The sequence below is a fragment of the Schistocerca americana genome, chromosome 10 (assembly GCF_021461395.2).
Source record: "Schistocerca americana isolate TAMUIC-IGC-003095 chromosome 10, iqSchAmer2.1, whole genome shotgun sequence".
Classification (NCBI taxonomy): domain Eukaryota; kingdom Metazoa; phylum Arthropoda; class Insecta; order Orthoptera; family Acrididae; genus Schistocerca; species Schistocerca americana.
Genome location: NC_060128.1, coordinates 63,433,581 through 63,454,953, shown reverse-complemented (window position 1 = coordinate 63,454,953; position 21,373 = coordinate 63,433,581). Strand labels below are relative to the sequence as shown.

Here is a 21,373-nt window from a genome sequence, read left to right as displayed (position 1 = left end):
TAAGTACAGAACAGTTGCTAAGTGTTTTAGTTGTCATGTAGCTCCACCTTAGAAAGTGTTAGTTTTCAGTGTCACAATCACAGACAACAGTCCTATTATTAAAAAAATTATACAGATTTTTAAATATTTGATTTCTGCATACCTAATGTTTCCCATTTCCTGCACTGCAGATTTGTGTGTTCTATGCAGCACATTAGAATTTCGTAGTCCGTCTATAATCTTCACCTACCTGGGGGAAAGCTTGCCCATTTGTGCTAGTGATTGGGACTGCATGTGAGATTCCACACTTATATATGCAGTAGTTTTAATGCATTTTTGATTCTGTCCACACTTCTTCAGCAGTTGTTTTGAATTCAGCTTTGGCCGCCCTGGCGGGAAGCCAGCTACGCACGAACAACCAGAACCGTGCACAGCCTGGAGCTAACCAGCAGACCCACGAGATGACAGTCCCAAATGAGCTGATTGGTTGCATAATTGGAAAGGGTGGCACAAAGATTGCAGAGATTAGGTGAGTGTGACATTGTTTTATAGATTACGATTGAAATAAAGTTTTGTTTAATGAATACTCTAAACATGCACAAGTGCAAATACTAATATTGCATTAATGTTGGGCTGAGAACAAAAGTCGCTGTTTGGAAGCGTGCAAGTGTACAGTGTACCCCAATACCCCAACTGTGTGTGAATGCAGTTAGCTGCAAATTTTTTAATGTATTAGACAAAAAAGGATAAACCAATGTATCTATGTAAGATTTACAGTACACACGACATGACTGCCTCCTTCCTGTAGCATCTGATGAGTGGTTCAGTGCAGTTTTGTTTGTGTATGCACAAAACAGAATAATTACTATTTACTGATAGTTCAAATAACTGAGCGGGTCTACTTCGCTTTGGAATTTTTCGGTTAGTTACAATGGACAAAATGAGAGGGGGTGGAGTTTCCTGAATTAATGTTTTGGCCGTGTAGCTGTCGCAGAAGTGTTTGTCACAGGTGAACATAAAAAATTGACCATATGTATAAACATGGAATTGATATGAAAGAATGTAGGTAACGGCTCACCATTTCTTGAAAGAATGACTTTGTTAGTTCATTTATAGTTGACAAAACATTCATTTTTCACTTTCCAGATTATGAAACTTGAAATGTGCAACTACTTAACTCTAGTTATGAAATATGCTGAAGTTAATGATAACCTACATACATCCATAGATGCAACAAATATGTTAAACGTACATGTTCCTGGATACAAAAATAGAGAAAGATCAATTGAGTATAATCAAGTATAATTGGGGCCATCTTACCAGTAGGTCCTTGATTTTGCACAAGTTTCCCCATTTGGCTTGATTCCTTAAGTCAATCGGCAAATGAGGCTTTCACAGACAGTTCAATCAGAAATGGATTATTTTCACATTCCCTCTGTATGTCATATGTATTTTATGTGAATTTTCAATCAACAGTGTGCTGTTTGTTGTAATAGATGCTCCTTCTTGTTCTCATGCAGGCAAATTAGTGGTGCTATGATCCGCATCTCAAATTGTGAGGAACGTGAAGGTGGGCCAACTGATAGGACCATAACAATCACAGGCAATCCAGACTCCGTCGCACTGGCGCAGTACCTGATCAACATGAGGTAGGGAGAGTCACATAATTTTCTCTCCACAGATAGTGAATTTCTGTTTGGTGTTTGCGAGGTATACAGTGAAATAACATCAGAGTGTAGTTTTCACAAGAGCACTTGGCTGCAAGTTTTCTTTTTAACTTTCTGCTGACGTGAAAAATTTTATTGTTTTGTATATTGGGTGCTACAGACTGTTAACAAATTGTTACATGCCTGCTAAGGCCCTAATGAGAATTTACACACTTTACTGGTTTTCTTGTTCTATACATACAAAAAGAAAACAGGAAAAATAACTTTAAGAAAACCTGTGTTTTTGTATGTGTCGATGGTTCCTCTTGACTGAAGAAAAGAGGTAATCGATTATTTTCTCAGTTACTGTGTTTCAATGTTGTCATGCGAAAACTACTTAACTTGTAGGCTTATTTCTGAACATTATGAACCAGCAGCCTGGTTGTGATTGTGTTCTGCACTAGATGTTATTCCTTCAGTTTTCTTGCCCTGTGCTGCTGCCTCTAAGGTCTTCGTTGGATTGTTTATTGTTTCGTAAACCTGTTGTCAGTTGCCATTTGCCCAGATGTGTGTTTCTAACTTTTGTATTATTATGCAGATTTTTGCATGTTCTGTTCCTTGTTAGCTGTTCGTAGTATAGCAGGTAACAGGTTCTCAACTGGAGAAGACATCGCATCAGAGAGGAAATCTGCCCACGGATGAGCCGCCACCATATTTCTTACCTCTCTTTTATGTCCAGGTCCTTCATCTCTTTTCTGCATTTGTTTCCTTCACAGAAATTTGTTCCTGCCTGTTTGCCCGATACCAAAATGAGAACAGCCATTCCAACGGATTCCCTGTAATGGAAGTTAAAGAGTAAATATCCTCTCTCTCTCTCTCTCTCTCTCTCTCTCACACACACACCTTTCCACATACTAGTGATGCCCAGCTAAAGACCTGTCAAACAATTTCACAGTGGGCTGTCAGTTTTTTCTGTTATTACTTGTGGTGAAATACTGGCTGTTTGCCTAAAAGTTTGTGGGTTTTTCATTTCGTAAGCATTAGTTCAAGATGTACATCCACCTGTAATTTTTGCTAGCCTTTCTGCTTAATACAGTGCAGAATTTCATACATGCAGTGTTCATATGCGATCAATAGCATGTAAAGCTCAAATGGGCTTAGCAGAAATATTTGAAATAATTGTTTCTGAGGAAAAGTTATGAACTCTTATCCAAGCTCCAATTTTTTCTCCTACTTCTCTGCACTACAGATTATATTATTGCATTATTAACGAAGACTGACTAGGACTGTATTAACTAAGACTATGTCCCAGTCAGTTTGTACAGCTGGAATTCCTATTACATGGACTTTGGTTGAAATGGAAATTCAGCGTTCCTGTAGAGTTAGCTTACAAAACACCTCCTTCAAATGTATTGTTCTCTTACTATTGACCTCATTAGACAAAGGTTTGAAATTTTCTTGTTTGTCCAGGAATGTGTAAAGAGCAATAATTGAAAAGCTGCCTAATTTTATGTTTTAACATTTCCCCTTTTTCGTTCTTTCTTTTTATATGAAAGGACTTGAAACAGTTGACTTTCAGTGCCTAATGATTTGTATCATGGCATGAATGTCACTAAGAGCTGTACTACCATTCTGTATAACATATGTCACTTCATGATATCCAGCATTATAATTAAGTCCATAAGTTTATAAATCCCTGTATATCAAACATTTCTGAGTGATCGCCACTTAAAAGTGCTTTCTGCAGCTTCTACGTTTTTCGGCCATTGGACCTTTTATTTTTGTTAAATTTTGTTTGTTTATTAGTGTATTGTTGTAAGCCACTGTTAACAGCTACAATTACAGGTTGTGCATTTTAAGTGGTGATATTCAGTCCCTATTATGGTAAAAACATGACTGTGGCTGATTACTGTGCTATTTTGATTTTTTAGAAAAATAAACCTCTAGTTCTCTTACATGGCACATAAGCCACTACACTTGTATTAATAGCATCTCCACGTGGTGCACGTATATCCAACAGCTTCAGTTACTGTTTTTATTTCCCAGTCTCCAGCTAGTTGCTTCCGAGTTCGCGCTCATTGAAAGACAGAACTCATTACTCATTTTCTGAGGCAGTTTGTTTTTGCTAGCAAGACCTCTGCCAGTAATTGTACATTCAGGACTCATCATTGTTATTTATCAGCAGCAAATGAGTCCAATACTTTCATTAAAATTTTCAACTTCAAGAAATATTCAGAGATGCCTGCATATAACTGCAGGTTTTTTTTATTTTATGGCACATTGCCAGTATTTTCAGGCTGTAAGCAGAGAAGCAGCTGGCTGGAATCACCATGTATGTTTCTTTTAATTGATTTCTTTCATTTTTTCATTCTCTTTTTAACCATTTAAAGCCCAGTGTGAAACAACACAATGCCGTCAGTTACTTTTCCCTGCACCTAAATATGCCAGCAACCTTTTCCTTAGTGTGATGGGGAGAATCAGACGTGCTTATTCTTTCCCATTATCCCATACGAAATGATCCTGCAGTCTGGCTGCATACAGCTATAAAACAGATGGAATTCCCTTCTCATTGCCAGTTGCCATAGTCCTATAAAGTGATTCAAAAGAAATTCTTATCCTCCCTTTTTTCTCCTCATTTGGTGCTTAGGTGTATCAGTGTGGTACAAGCCCACAGGAAATTATACCAGATGATGGCTCTGTACCACGTTATGGTCAAAAATTAGAGGCCATTATGTTTCAACTCACATTACAGTGTATATTTGAATGATTTTTACATATTAGTTTTATTACTATACGAAATGTCATAAGACTGACATTATCTTTGATTTATCCGAGTGAGTGTATGCAAAGTGAGGTAGTGGTGGTGGGGTTGTGTCTTAGAGAATATGTAATCGGATGTCAATTATTTTCTGTGGGAGACATAGGGTGGGATAAATAAAAGTGCAACTGATCCATAAAAAATTCTTGGAACAGTTAACTTTCGATCAGAGGAGAATTTTAGTTAAATTTTAAAGCACTTACTGTTCAAATGTTCATTGTCGAATATATTATTCTCACAGGACATTAAAAGATTTGGCTTCCTGGTGCTGTACAGCCAATTTGTTAGTAAATGAAATTGAATTTTCTGCACAACTGTGCAAAGTGTGTCGGTTTTCTTATTTCCGGTTCTACTAATTATAACGCATAGGTGACTTTTGGATTGCACCATTGTAAATAAGTAGCTGGCTCAGTTTTATCTGCAGTGGAAACTTTTATTTCTGCAGATTTCGAGATTAGCTTTGACGGCCTAGCTGGGCTCTGACAGGTTAAGGAGAAAAGGCCTGTGTTTTTCTGCCATTCCTATCACACCGAATACCTGGTACCAATATCTCCAGTGTCTCTCTCTTCTGTTTCTCCCACCAGTGTTGAACTGCAGAAAGCTAACCTTGAAGCCCAAAATCCTGGCTCCAACCCTGGTGGTGCGGGTGCGGGTGGTCCTACCGGCGGCGGTGGTGCAGGGGGAGCAGGTGGGGCACCCGGCAGCGGCGTGTCACCTCTGGCTTCGGCCATTCCACTGGCACAGCTGCTCTCGAAGCCGGGTGCACTCAATGCTCTCTCTTCACTCACGGCCCTCGGAGGCCTGACTGAGCTCCTCGGAGGAGGCGGCGCCGGTGGGGGCGCACCTGTCCGCACTACCGGGGTTCACCGCACGTCTGGTGGTGGCGCGGGAACAGGGGGTGGTGCGCACAAGCCGTACGCCCCACGTCTGCGCAGTCCCGCCTCGGGCCAAGGAGTTGGCCAGGATTCCGGCAAGATGAAGACGGAGCGCAGCAAGTTTGCTCCCTACTAGGCGAGTGCCTGCAACAGGGACGTCACCGGCGTCTCGACACATCGTTTCGTCGTGGGACGTCGTCAGAAAATGACAGTGTTACTAGTTATACTGATTACTCGTGTCTGTTCGGTACTGTTATTGAATTTTTTTTTTTTTTCTGTAACCTCTCTATTTGGCCACAGGAGACAGGACAGTTCTCTTATAAGTACACGAGACGCCATTTGTTTCCATTTCTCTGTAAGTGTTACGCACTATTCTGACTCGTCAGACACAAGTACACTACTGCTGCTCTGTCGATTAAATTCACGTATGCTATTACTTCTCAAATTTTCCTTCTGTCTTTCCCTGCTTCATTGTATTTACTGGTGAAAGTTTTGGCTTTTCTTCTAAAGATGGGAATTAACATATTTTAAATATCTTGTGAAATGTTTCATTTACAGAGGTTTGTTCGCACCTTAGTCTTGTAGTTCATCCTCTTCGAGAAGGTAAAATTTTATTTTCTGGACAGCTTATCTTAGTTCTGAAGATATTTGTAATAGAACAGACATGGTTGTTGTATTAGATGGAGTGGTAGGCAACAACAACATGATTAGATCTCCACTAAAACAATATTCACACATTAGGTTATTATCTGTCATTTCATCCAACTGTTAGTGACATTTTTTAATATGCATCACCTATAACTCCCATATTTTAGACTTTTTTGATGCCAAGTAAGTACTTTGCGTTGAGTGACGTGTGTTTTTATATTCTGTATTGGCGTAGCCAAAATCGTAAGACTTTCTAATTTTTGATATATATTTTCTGTTGGAGATATTTTCAAGTAACTGAATTTCCTCTTGGATATTTTTATGTTAGTGATCAATATGTTTTCCCCAATTCTTATGGATCATGGGACAACTACATTATACAGTTTATTTTTACGTGGACTGATAATATATAATTCATAAATGTTTATTGAGGGATCAAGAAATATCACTCATTTTTGAAACAAAATAGTGTCGAGCCACATTTTTGTGAGACGATAATCTGTACTGTATTGCCAGAATTTTGCTTTCCAGTGTTAAAACATTAGTGACAATATTGTGTGTTTTTATTATTGTGATAGCATTTTCAAAGATTGTACCTTCTTTCGCGTAATTTTCTCAGATTTTATAGTAAATTTCTCTCCTCCCAGTTGCCTTATTTGTTTTTTTATTAAAGGAATTTCTTAGAGTTTTGTCATTTTGTCAAGAGTATGATAACATATCAGTACAACTTTGTCATACATGATTTGTGAAGATTTTCTTGGATTCATTTGCTTTATCACATCGTGGAGACAGAATAGAAACCGTTTACATATTGTAATGTCATTTGTTGTACAACTTTTCTTATTTGACTGTAGACATTATTCAGAAGATTGTGACTGAGAATTGTAAAGTTAATGAATAAAATACAACAAAAACACATGTTTATTGGTCAGAAGGCTTTCTTTTCTGTTTTAATTTTCAACCATGTGTTCCCAGAGATATTAAACTAATCTTACAATTTGTAATCAAACTTCAGAGTTAACATCTCTCTCTCTCTCTCTCTCTCTCTCTCTCTCTCTCCCTCCCTCCCTCTCTCTCTCTCTCTCTCTCTCTCTCTCCCTCCCTCCCTCTCTCTCTCTCTCTCTCTCTCTCTCTCTCTCTCTCTCTCCCTCCCTCTCCCTCTCCCTCTCCCTCTCCTTCTCCTTTCTTTCTTTCTATTCTCTGGTTAGAAATAGTAGTAGTTTTATATTAGGTGTCAGACTACAACTAGAGCTACAGAATCCCTTCTTGTATTCTTATTATTCTTCTGTTATGTGGTCAAGGTATTGATCCCAATTTAAGTGGAAGTTTGGTGATAATGTTACCATTTCAGTTTAAGTTTACTCTTTAAGAGTACAAAGTTCTAGAAATATACATGAAAATGGTGGTCATTACCGTAAACTTTGTGGCACGATGTAAGTAGGAAAAGTGGTTAGTGTCAGTATTTTTTTGTTGGGATCAATCGATTTGAGGAGTTTCTTGCTTTTCTATCAGAACTGCTGCAGGTTGTGGTACAATAATTTGTACTTGCTAAATTAATCATTATTTCTTTCTTTCTATTAAGAAATTTAGTGAAAAGAAAGTTGACATAAACTGTCCCATCTGCAAAGTGGACATTATTTAGAAAGCAAGTAGTCACCTCATTCTTAACAAAGTATAACTGCATCTTGTGTTGGCATTAAACGGCCTATATTTGTGAGCAGAAATCATACAGTGACACTGAAGAATTGTTAGGCGGTGGCATTTCATGTGCCAAAGACAGGACAGGTATGAAACTAAAGTGAAACTTAAATGAGTAGAGGTGAACACTTGCAAATGATAATCAGAAAAATAGTTCTTTTCCTCCCCTCAAAGAAATGACAGTTAAATGTAACTATTCTCCCCAATTTTTCCCCTTGATATGAGTGGTGGTCTCAACATATTTTGTTAGTTTTTTCCATACTCAAATTTCTATTAATTGTATTTAATGTAATTCTCTCATATTAGGAAATTTTGAGGTACATGTCATGTATGATAAATTAGTATCTGTACATAAAAAAACTAAATGCTTATCAATGTGTGGGAGTTGTGTGGCTCTCTGTCTGCCTTAATATGAAATCTCAGGTCGGGAGTTGGGTGGGTGGTGTCACTTTGTGAGGCATTATTCACTGGTTGGACATTAATGGTACTTAACTCCTTTTGTTGTAAAGAAAATTTTCATTTGCATTGCTGTTGTTAGGTAAATTATCAGAAAGATTATAACTATGTGTAATGTGCAACATTTTAATCATTGTGGATGATACACAAATGCTGTTGTGAACTTATGACTAGTCAGATATAACATGGTAGATTGTAACAACATTGGTTTGGAGGTAATGTGGATCATAACCTTTCACATATGGAGGGCAACTATTTTTCTGTCCTCAATTGTTAGAAAACAGCAAAGTTAGTGTCAAGTGGTATTGAAGTTTTGAAGAGATGCTGACTGAGACTTTTAACCAATAACCACGGAAGAACCCCATCCTCCTCACCATCCAGCCTGTGCCAAATTGTCCGGTAAGCATGTTACATTTTTCCTTTATGTACCTTCTTTACTTTAATCCCTTGCAGAGATTTGTCACAATCATATTTTTTATTCACTGAACAAGAAACCTCTTAACTGGTTGTGCAACAGTTCCATATCTTAGATATGCAGTTGCCGAAATAGTCTGGTAAATAGCAACAACAGATAGTATAACAAGCAGGTTGGGTGAGGTGTATGTGCGGTTTTTTTTTTTTTCACCATCTGGATGTTTGTCGGGTGGATGCTTAATGTAACAATTAAGCTTTGATGTATCCCCCCGCTTGCATAGCCACTTTATGTAGAATATGTTGTTGCTTATTTTATCAGTAGAACCACTTTTTGTTAAGTTTAGCTAGGCCATCGTGGTTATATTGCTCTAGAGTGCTGTTGCATAATTTCTTCTTCTTCTTCTAATGCACTTACTTCCAAATGAGCACACTTGTTCCCAGAAATACATTAAGTGACAGCAAAATTAAGAATGCTGTTTCCTTGCTCAATACATCTTCAGCCATGTATGTTAGGAAATGGCAAAAAAAAGCTTTTGAAAAGGTGATATTTTAATTTGATTTCAGTAATCGTGCAGTGTAGACAGTCTAACTTAAACTATATTTGTATAACTAACGGCATACGTTCTGCTTTGAGAAATCTCAAATCATTTTCAAGTGTCTGTGAGCCATTTTTGAGTTTTGCTGTCTAATACACAGTGATGGCTCAAATACACAGTACCTTGTTGTACAGCAGTTTAGAAAAGTTATAAGCAGAAATAAAGTAACAAAGATCTTAATACTTTTTTATGAAAATTCAGGGAGGGGGGTTAAAACAGAAATGTCTTTACATTCCAAAGATAGTGACATGATTCTACAAGGTTGCAGGTTTGCAGTTTCTGTGTATAATTTAAACAAATGCAGAAATGAAATTATATGTGAAATGGATGGTGTAAATAAAAGTTCTCTTTGTGAAGACATCCCAGGATCATATGTTGTCCATTAAGCACTAGAGTAGTTTACTGTGACCTCACAGCAACAAGTGTTTGTAGTGAAGTTTTATTTCTCTTCATTTACGTACTTTTGCAGATTATAAACAATTATCATTGAAGACTGTGTAAGAAACAGCTTTATACATCTGGAACCTTTCGTTTTGTCAAGCTTCCTCAGCAGATTTTACATTCTGTGAAAGTTTCACCTGGCATAAATTGTTTATTATTTCCTCACTTCTATCCTTTATCATCAAGTAAGCACACATTTGTCACGAAAATGGCTATACAAAGTAAGTTCAAATAGGATCACAAGTGTAGTAGTCTCAGAAGAATCACTATTGCAGACATGCAGTGTGTGATTTATCAGGTACTATCATGCATCTACCAGAATGAAAGAACTCTTAATTCACTAAAATAGTGCAGATTGCTATTTCACTGAAAGATTGAATATCTTTGCACCACCACTCTGGGTTTTTTACCCTCAAGCTTGCTTTCAAACTTGGTGTCCTATGATGGAACCCTTGTATTTGCTCAGCTAGTGATATGTGATCAGTTTTAGGGCTGTGCTGTCAAACTGTTAAACAACATTCTGCCTTAACTCCAGTAACTTGTGTATAGATTTTTTTTTGTTTTATGTAGAGGTATCTAAGTAGTGCAGTAGTGGGAAATGTCCCATACTCTGTGTTGAATAATCCATTATTTCATGTTATGTATTCTTGCATGTGTCGTGCAAAATAGTCTTACAGGTGCTTAATGGAAATTTTAAAATTGCTGCTCATAGCTAAGAGTACAGATGCTATTTTCCTTCCAGATGGTCATATTTTCTGCTACTTGCCAGACTATTACAGGCAACAGGACCCTTGCACGAGTCACGGTTATTTTATTTTATCGCTATTCTGCCTCCCAATACAATAACGTGGAAAAAAATTTCAATATTGAATTTGTTCCATGTTGTAGGAAACACATTTCCCCATCTTCCTGAACCTAAAGGTAATTCTGAAAGAGCCATAAGTAACATTTTGGTTGTGGATTCCTGATTTTACCCAGTTAAGAGGTTTACCGTGTGACATGGTGTTTTACCTTTATATATTTTTGTAAATCATGATTGAATAGTATTGAGTGCCTCATCTGAACATTGCACATCACAGGTTGATCTACATGGAAAAAAATAGTTTGTTGTTGCTATGGTATCATATTAAATATACAGTTTGCCTAACTTGCAAGGCACCATTAAGAAGATTTTATGTTTAAGCTGTGTAAGAGGGGAAGTATGTACTGAGGGGGAGCATTGTGCTTTTCATTGGTATTACAGGGTGCTACTTGTGCAGCCAATCTCACAGGTTCAGAATTAACTTACAGAAAGTTTATGTTCGTGGATAAGTGTCAAAATTCCCAAGATTTTTTTTGTATTCCGTGTTAAAATATAGCACTTTGTGAAATAAACTGAATGATTGGAAACCTACTAGACAGATAACATGTAGATAGTGCTTTCAATAGATATGTTAGGGTAATTGATAAGGGCAATCTATTATTGCAAGATTGAAAAGTTTCCTGCCTCTCTTGTTGTTTAGAATATTGACATTTAGTTCACACAGAGGTGTACTTATTTCAGGGTAATAAAACAGAAGTGTCAAGCGTTGGTTCCAATCTGATATTTTGCTTTTAAATATCACATATAGAAGATTGTCTCAGATAATCACCTGTTTTTTATGGACCTTGAATGATTTAGTAGCAAAACTGGTCATACCATTTACTTATTTAGGATGCTTGCTTTTTTAATGAGGTGTGATTTTCTACCTCCTCTGCAGCATATAACTTACCTGAAATTTAAGTATATATCTTCACGTGTTTATTGAAGACTGTGTTATATTTGTCTGTTGCAGGATATCTATGGAAACAGCTGGGATGCCACTGCCAGGTTACCATTACATTGCACCAAATCATATTGTCAAAGCTCCAATTCATTAACTAAGATGGTATATTATTTTAATTTGACTTCCTGATAGGAATGGTCTTCAAAAGTCATTTAAAGCAAGTGATGCAGCACTCACTGTACATTGTTAAGTTTTGGTAAAGTTGATGCACATTAAGAGACATAGTCTACTGTATACTGTTTATGATAAAGAAGTGAGGTTCAGCAGAAATATCTGTGAAAATTGGAATTGTAGCAAACTGACTTTTGTGTGTTTATTTTCTTTGGAAAGCCATGGTAAAGTCAAAGAAGAAAGAACGGACTTAAGTTTTAATACAGGCAGAGCTTTAACATCATTGGCAAGTTGCTATCCCATTGTATTATTTATTTTTAACACAGTAAGTTATTCAAAAATGTTTTAAATTAGTGGAATGACAATTTGCCATGTGAAAATTTAGCTAGGAGGTAAAAGGGGATCAAGCCAAAGATTTTTTTTGTTTTGTTTATTGTATGTAATATTTTACAGTGGTTACACTCTTAATTGCTCCTGTTATTGTCATTTAATGGCATTCCCTTCATGAAGTTGTTAATGTTAGCAGTAATGATTAGCTATGATAAGTGTTTTCTTTTCTTGAAGAGCAAATTCTCACTGCCCAACAGAAAAAGTAAACCACATAATGGGCTTAGAATGAAAATCATGTTTGTTGTTCAGTGCCCTTGTAATTTTATTGTACTGTGACATATTACACTGTCAACACAGTTGTGGCACAGTATTGTGACTGGGTAGTGAATCAGTTGGCAAACATTTTAGTCTTCCTTGACCTGTTGAAATTTTCATCAGTTTTATACGTATCTTAAATCTAGCCATATCAGTGTTTCATCTTAAAACATAATTGATTGCTATAAGTGATTTGTACTGAAATTACATGGAAACTGAATCAGTATTTTAAGATATGGTGTTTCTCAGTACACTCTCACAAAAGCTGCTCAAGTTTTTCAGTATTGGCATAAGAGTGCTGGTGAGATCAGTGTGTAAATACTATACACACATAGATAAATAGGGAACAGTTTGGGAGTGGGGGCGAATAATCAAAATTACACCGTTTGTTGGAGTTCTCAGTCAATACTTTACATAATTGCTATTGATTCATATCATTTTGGAGAAAGAATCATATCACACTAGGGCACATGTAAAATATTTTATTCATTTTCTGTGATGTTCTGTGAACATCTTGGTTATAAAAATGTTAGCAGTTTACAGATGCTCTGTGCTTAGTTATTGTTAAAGTACTAACTGAAATAAGCATGTCATTAAAATGCTTTTTTACAATCATCTAGTCATGAAAGCAGCTGATGAAATATTGCAAAATACTGATTTAAGAAGTTGAGTGCTGTTGAGTAGGTATACTGAGTATAAAGTAGGGACTGATAACTTGAAAGAATGCAAACACATTAGTACGATACCACATATCCCCCTATTAATACAGTTGTCAGATTTGCTTCCATTACATATCCTGAGCACTAGTTCATGTGCCAAATTATTTACAGTTTTAAAATTTAGAAACCATATAATGCACATTTTAAGTGTTCTAGTAGAAAGACTTCTATTATTATACCAACATATACTTCATTCTTCTGTAAAAGCGTACTGTGAATAGTTAGTATATTTTGTGTACTCTGTTTATATAAAAAAAAAAAACTGTGTGTCAAAGCAAACTGAAGTTTTATGCAAACCAACTTGTATGCAGAATGACAGTAAATTATGGAGATATAAACTTTTTATATTGAGGAGGCTCCTTTTGGAGTTGTGTAGTTTTGTGTGTCTTTATTTAGGTATCTGTCATTCAGTTTTTAAGAATTGTATTTTTAAGATCTGGATAGGACCACATTTTTGCTGTATCACATACTGTAATTTGTGTTCATTAGCTACTTTTTTTATTGAAAATTAACTTTTACAAATCATTCTAATTGGATATAACATACTTCATATTTTGCGTTTTATCTGGTCAAGTGCTTATTGTGGTGATACATTACAGTTTAATTGACTCTTATCGGCATATAGTCCTCGTTTTGTAATAAGCAATTTGCAAGGAATTTGGTTGTTTGCTGCTCATTTAAGTAATATATTGAATTACCTTGCTGGTTTGTAAATGCTAAAGCTTCACCAGTTGCCGTTACGTGCATTTTGTTTTAAATATTGTATATTATTATAAAAAAATTGTTTGTGTCTGAAAGTAGTCGGGGCTGATAATCATACAAAAACTACATTAATTTGTAAGAATATTTTTGTGATGGGGCTTGGAATGTGTTGTGTGCTGTTGTGGCACAGAATTAGTATCAGTGAAGAAGGCTGGTCAGTGTGTCACCTAGTTTCCTTCTAATCTAGTCATTACAGTAGGGATACTGATATGGCAAATCATAATACTACAATAAACACTTTGTGCCATGTGTATACACTTACAGTACAAAATAATTTTGTCTTTGATTCTTTAAGATTTTTGTAAGTATGCATTGGCAGACTTCATTACTTAAAAATATCAGATCTACATATCTTTTAGTATACTTATTTATTTTAATAACTGATATACCATTGTTAGCACATTTGTGCTGATCTTGATGTGACAGAGGGTAAATGATACATAAAAGATATGTTATAATAACTTGTGTACAATAAATACTTCTCTCTGATACACAGTAGTTCATAGGTTATTGTAAAACATTCTTAAAAATAAGAGATAGAGTTGTTGTCATTTGGCATCTGGACAATCGTCAATATTTAGTAGAGATGAATGTTTTTAAGTGCACTAAGCTCATAAATATTTATGTAAGGCTGTTTATACTAAACTATATGTCAGTTATCTCTTGTAGGTTGATAAGCTTAAGTATAATTTTCAATGTGTTTGTTTTTTAGGAATTGTGAGCATTTAAAAGTTCACTGCACTGCATATATTTGTTGTAAAATTATTTGCAATAACTTATAAATTTTAGTGTTTTTTACTAATGCAGATAGTGGATATCTTTCAGAAGGTATTTTTATGCAGAAAGAGCAATGTTTTTCTCATGCTAGTCTAAAAACAGAAATAGCTATTCTTGTTGAACAATAGTTTCTTCCATGTTAGACAAGTGCATTATGTGTTTGTTGGTAAACACTTTTTGAAGAGCCTGCAGATGGCTCTTCAGTAAAGTGAGGTGTACATTTTGGAGAGTGAGCATTAGAGAACTGTTAATATATTTACTAAAAACTATCTATATTAAGATAATGTGTGTGCCAAAAAAGAAAAAAAAACTGCAGTTGATTCACAATTGAAAATGTTCAGTGCCAAAGTACATTTCGTAGTTTTCAAAAGAAAATTACTTTCATGCAGTTTAATGTAAAAGATAGTCTTGTGAATTGTAAGATTTCATAATATATACTATATAATATATAAATATTTATATTTCGTACAAGAACTTTGTTTTTGCTATGCATTTTATTTAAAAAGGAAGTAATATACATAAAAGTGTAATATATATACATATATCTATATATGGTCCGTACCGAAAATGAAGAGTTTTGCTTCAGACGTTATAAAACAAGTAACTTTACTCTTGTCTTTATCTTTATATTTAAATTGGTTGTATTGGATGTCAGAGCAAGCTTTCGTAGTATCTATGAACTTCTCAACAATAATGATCGTTTCTAAACGGGTTAGGAAATAAAGGGTACAAACTACCTGTGTTTTCAGGGATTAAGAAGACTAAAAAGTCTGTCTACCCTTCATGTCACAATGTTTCCTGCCCTACTGTCCTTCTTATCTCAAGCTTTAGGTCCTGTTTTTTATTTCTCAGTGTGTTGGTCGGTTCCTTAGGAATCCTTTTTTCACCAGAAACTGTGGCTAGTGCATAATATACTGAAGATGGTTAACATTAAGCATCCAGGAAAAACCTATTCTTCCAAGAGCCAATAATGATATTGTTTTACCAACTGTGAATCTGATAAACCAGGTAAGGTAGATAATCCATCCCTCTGACCTCCCTAAGTGTATAACTGTAGAGAAACCAGGTGTGAAAATAGGATGATGATCTTGTAAACCCACGTATTCCCCTGCATGTAGAGAAGGAAGTTGAAATATGATGCTGCTCCATCAAAGAAATTCAGTTGGTCTTGCTTCATAGAAGAAATTCAGTTGGTCTTTAGTCATGTTCACACTGTACTAACTAGTAATAATAATTGATGTCTTTGATCTATTAAATCATGGTTTTTCACAGGAATGTTAGCTTACCAGTTTTCTTATTTTTATGATTTGTCAGTGAATAACCATGTGATTTAGCACTGTGTTGTATTTTCAAGCTGTTTAGTCCAAAGCTGTTCTTTCGTTGCATTTTTGTTTGCAGTATCATTTATTTCAACTTTCTTACGCTCCTGATTGAGGCATTTGATATGACCTGGATTCTGATGCATGTGCAATAAGATGTCCCTCTTTGTAAGTTATTTAAAGCAAATACTGTTGAGGAAAGGGTAGGCAGAAACTAATAATATTCTTAGAGCTCAGAGCAATAATGAGGAAATATTTTGAGTTGAATGTGGAACATAATTACTTGTGAACAGTGTTACAGGGGCCTTATATGTTGAGACACCCATCTTTGGTGACTGAGTATGACTTTCCAAGCTTTGTCAGTGGTTGCGAAAGGGGGTGGATTGCTGTTCTATTTGCTTATGAAATATTGGCAATGTCACGAATGTCATTGCTTCCAAAATTTATCAGTTTGAGGAAAATTTTCTCTCTAAACAAGAAAAATGAGTTAGTTTTTCAGTTGTTTACAGAAAAAATATTGAAAACTTTTCCATTTTGGGCTTAGTCTGTACTTTCCTAAATGCCCAATAAATAGTTTATTGGATAAAACAACGGAAATTTCTTGTAAGAAAGGCAATCAAGTACTGTTAATAAATAGTTCTTTCTTCCATTGTAAACTTTTAAAGGTGTTTTAACAGATGTTAAATTATCTAATATAAATATAATTTAAACAAAATTTTAAAGATATCTTTTATAAAATTGTTGAAGTTTTTGCCTGATATTGTCATTTTTTATAAAATGAGACAAAAGTGTTCTGTGTTAATTTAAAAAGCTGGTCTGGTAAATTTAACCTTAAGAATTTTATTCAGGTTATGATTTACAATTACTGCTAAAATATCAGTAATTTTTATCATGAAGTTATTTTGTCTTGGTCATGGCTACAATGTGTAAAAAGTGGGTCTATGTTCTGCTAGAAAGTTTTAATGCTTTTAAATTGTGATAACAGAACACTTCTAGTTCTTTACTGAAAAAACTGATATTGTGATGGATGACTTTCCCAGTGGAAACTACTTTGTGTAGGCTGTGCTATGAATCTCATATTGGCTACTAGGTTGCAGCTTGTGGCTCATCTCATGTGCAAAGCGTAATAGGAAAGATAAGTTTCCACTTTTGTAGTATAAATCATAACCTAAATAAGTGTCTCCCTCTCTACAGCAAATGATGATTAAGCCTGTGTTGATAATTCCAGTGATTATTTCTTATGATTTTAATAATTAGTAAACATTTGAGTGTATTTGTGAGGTTAGAGTAAGAACCCAGTATGAACTTTCAGGAAAGTATCTATTGGATTACTTTGTACAGAAGTTTAAATTTTTTGGGTGGGTCCTTAATGAATTTAAGGCTCTAGTCAAATTGTATACACAAATTTTTATCCTATATTTTCTCTCCAACATTGATTGTATGTACTGAACTATATGTCTGTGATGCAAATGCTGCTGCTACATGATCACAAAGAGCAACATTCCAGATTTTTCATTTTTAAATGTGCTTTTTCCTTTGCTTTCCAAATTTTGGACTGAACCTTACATGTGAATCTGTTTGAATTTAAACTGGTTCCAAAGCCACCTAGTAGCCTTTTGTGTATATAAGTGAGGTGCGTTAATATTTATATATAATATAAATGCAGTGTTAACTCAGGAAATGTGCGTATGCCCTTTTGTGCAGTTATAATATCCTTGAGCGCTGTGTTGCCACATGTTTATTCACTTGTAACTCCTGAGCAGCATATTGTGCAGAAACTGCAGGAATAGTGTTTTTGAGTCACAATTGTAACATTCAAGTGGACCATGTGGTAACCTGGGTTCAGAAACATCAACAACAGACCAGATACACCCGTCAGACTAGAGTAACCACATTGTCACCCAAATTAAAATCCATTGACAGGACACCCATTTTTCTAAAAAAAAAAAAAGAGACGATGGAAGAAGCTTTGTCAGTTTACCATCACAACCGGTGTACTGGCCGGTTACCAGTTCCCTTTAGTGTAAATTGAACGTGTGTTAAGAAAGTTTTAAAATATATATTTACTACTAGCCTTCAAATGAACAGGGTCAAAACATATTCAAACAATTAAAAATAATTTTTAAAGTAGGTAGTTGTACAAAAAAGCTGTGTTTTCATATGTGAAATGCCATATCTTTGTATAAAATAAAAAACAGCAGTATTGTTTTTTTTCATTTTGTGATTTTTGTATTATTTATAAATATAAGAAATGGGAGGATGTGGGACACTATTTAATGGTGTTCCAAATCTATAATCAGATGAGAACTTTATATAAGTAGGGACTATGTAATGTAATTTGGACAAATTTTAAGATCATGCCATCACTTAATCTGTCATTTTGCAGGACAAGTGAGTGATAGTGTGAGCCAGAATGTCTCATTCACTGTAATTAAAGCACTGTACAAATTGAAAAACAGGTTTATTTTACTAACAGTTGAAATATGAACAAACAATGGATGTATTTCCAAATTTAGAAAAATAAAAGTTCTCATGTGGTTGCACTGGTATGCAGTAATGCATATAAAATGACTTATTGATTGATGGTAGGTGTATTTGCCGGTACTTGTTATTTGATACCAAGGCAAACACGTCTGTGTTGTTTGTTGTATACTCGTATCGAGGAAGATAAGGCTGCGTGGCTTTTTGGGGAGGGTAGAAGGATGGTTAATCTCTTGTAAAATAGGGGGTAAAATAGAGATAAATATGAGGGCTGATTTACTATTGGCATTAATTGACAATTGTGATGAACAAGAATTTAAATCTCGTATAATTTTACTGCAGTGATCATGGAATTGTGTAAACATTGCGACGTGTGATAAAATTCCATGCTGTTAGTGCTTTGCTTATATTATAGTCCTGTACTTAATACCCATTTCAGGAAAAAGTCATAAGCCTGAAAAGTAGACTTTTCAGGAAACAAAGCAAAATTAGTGAAATCTTTTCAGTAACTTTTACATTGGTGCAAATAGAAAAAAATAAGAAATTGTGCTTTAGGTTCAAGTGAGAAATGATTTAAGTGGTGAGAATGTATTGTATTGTGATGTGTAAAGTACTCATAAAACAGTTTTCTGTTTTTCAGAGGCAATAACTGTTTAATTTAAATTTGGGCATTAAAAAAGACATGATTTTTAGATAATGCACATTCTGTCTTGTATTTTCTGTCATGTTGGTATTTAACAGTTTATGTAAGTTTGAGTTCTGATTATTAAATTATGTGTATTTAGAAAGTCATCATGGGCATTTTTATTACACCCACTTTTTTGATGAATAATTTGTTTATATTTAGTGTAATAATGGCCATTTTTTTATTGCATCTGTTTTCTTATTGTCATCTTAAGCTGACTTTCCGTGTAACTGATGGACAGGAGAAATAATCAGGGAAATTAAAATTTGTGCACTCACTCCCCTTCCCATCCATCACTGCTTGGCTGTTGAACAACTTCGTGATGTTAGGGAAAGGAAATACATAATGTATTTTGAAAAGCAGGAATTTTTACTTACTTTCAATATCTGGTCAGTGCAGGAAGTGAGGACTTTATTATTTGAAGTTCTATAGTTAAAATTTTTGTACTTTCCAAAGATCATGCTAAGTAGGAAGTTCAGTTTAACAATATATTAAATTTTTATTTTTATGTAATTTAAAATTCACTTGAAAGATTATTTTGATTGATATTGTCTAGAAACATAGAGCTGAGAGTTTCACTTAAAAGCAATCGTCACGTATCTGTGCTGTTCCTATTGCTGCAATTTGAGAGGTAGTCATCTCGGAGATGAAATTCATATAGGGACTTAAGGTAACATGCCCTTAGTTTGCTGCCACACAACTCGGAGCTCTCAAAGTTTGTCAGTCCATCACTCGCTTTCTTATTTGCTAATTTTTAGTCTTCCATGTCTATTTTCGTTTCATAGTCAACAGAAATTGGTTTCATTGGTGTGCTTCCAATTAAGATTTCTAGCGTGCATTGCACTCTTTGAATTGCGTTTGACCATGTTATTTGTATTCCGGTTTTATTCTTGTTGCATCAGTTAATTTTGGGTGCGGTAAATGATTTCAAACTTGTTCCTGTTTCATGTGAAACAGAAGCTGCTTTCATTGCTTGGTGTTCTGTTAACTTATTTTTATGTTTTTGCTTATGAATGTGAGTGCGAACTGCTATATTTAAGACCATTGTAAGTATATTGTCCGTATTCTATGTAATCCAACTTTCTCACATGTAAAGGAAAACTCAGTTTTAGCAGATTTTGACAGTATTGCTATTAAACTTCATTATACTTCGCTACGGAATGGGTATGTAATTCTGCTTTGAACGGTGTTGCTTCTTACCACTGAATGCTATGCAATCCTGGCAACCAGAGCATTCTTCCTTGTAAATGGGATGGTAGTTCTGGAAATGTTTGCACACATTATTAACAGGAGTACAAACAGTACATTTAAGCAGAAGTCAATAAAAATTTCGATGGCCTCCATTAAATGAGAAAGTACGAAAGACAGGTGGTAGCAAAAATAATGTAGAATATAAGCAATATGCTTAGTGCTATTAAGTCGAGCAGTTTGCACACATTCATAAGCAGTAACAAATAGACAAGAGGTTACAGAATACCATGTGACGAAACCAGTTTGTTTCATATGAAACAAAAACAAATATGTAATCATTTACGTACCCAATATTACGGATGAGAGTAAAAACTAAGCTGAATATGAGCAACGAATTTGCATTACAGTTCAGAGTAAAGTCATATAAGATGGTCGTTATTGGGAATATAATTTCCACATAACACACAGTCAAAATTGCAATATTGGGTTTTACAAATAAAGACTTTTTGTCACCAGACTCTTCCATATACCAAATGAATATCATCATCTAGTACTAATATTTTGAAAAGCAATGATATGAATTTTGCTCACCATATTTCTTGTATTCAGGGCTCACTGTTTCTGTTTCATAACATGGGCCTTACATTTCAGATATTTTGATCTATGATGGGGGCGCACAAACCATTACCTGCACCTGAATATAAGAGGGAAGGACAGATTATCAGTTTTTGTGGTTAGAACCTATTAAAGCACACTGTTTCTCATGCACCAACGTAGTTACATTACATACCACCATGTTACACCCTGCAATTCGAAGCTCTGATGAGGCAGAGGGTTCCAACTTCCATCGCTGGGTAATATCAACAATGTATAATTCTTCAAATTAATATTGAGAATAGAATAAAAAAATTGGAGGCATTATTTTTCAGCACACACTTATAAAAATTGGACAGAGTCAAAAATACTGAAACAATCAGTTTTTGTGTAGATCAGAACCTAGAAGCATGTGCTTGCAAGTTATTATAGTCTGATTTAAAGTAGTTGTCACTTGATGTTTGCGCTACGAAATTGCGGCGTTGTCACAAGCGCTGGCTGGAGGCAGCCGTCTCAGCGCATCGCTATCCCCGGGGATAGAAAAGCGTATTAAAGCCTGTATCTTCTACAAAAAGTAAGTAAAAAATTTCAAACCCACATATGATGTATATCTTGACAATGTGTCTCAATCTGTCAAATATCTATTTTTAATTTTAATTAGGACGAGTTATGTTAATTTGTTTGAAACCATTTAAATTCTTTATTTCGCAAAC

General features: G+C 35.0%; 1 protein-coding gene across 13 annotated transcripts in view; it reads left to right on the top strand.

The window, feature by feature from the left end:
• LOC124552687 (poly(rC)-binding protein 3) overlaps positions 1–17,700 on the top strand; it is a 504,870-nt gene extending 487,170 nt beyond the window's left edge. For 12 of the 13 annotated variants that reach the window (XM_047127010.1, XM_047127021.1, XM_047127018.1 and 9 more), the window contains 3 exons: positions 358–508; positions 1,500–1,628; positions 5,028–6,888. In XM_047127010.1, coding sequence (XP_046982966.1) covers positions 358–508; positions 1,500–1,628; positions 5,028–5,454 — 707 coding nt within the window. In that variant the 3' untranslated portion in view covers positions 5,455–6,888. Of the gene's footprint in view, positions 1–357; positions 509–1,499; positions 1,629–5,027; positions 6,889–11,385 lie in introns of those variants that run through there. The other variant, XM_047127022.1, reaches the window with a different exon arrangement.
• The last annotated feature ends 3,673 nt before the right edge of the window (positions 17,701–21,373 follow it).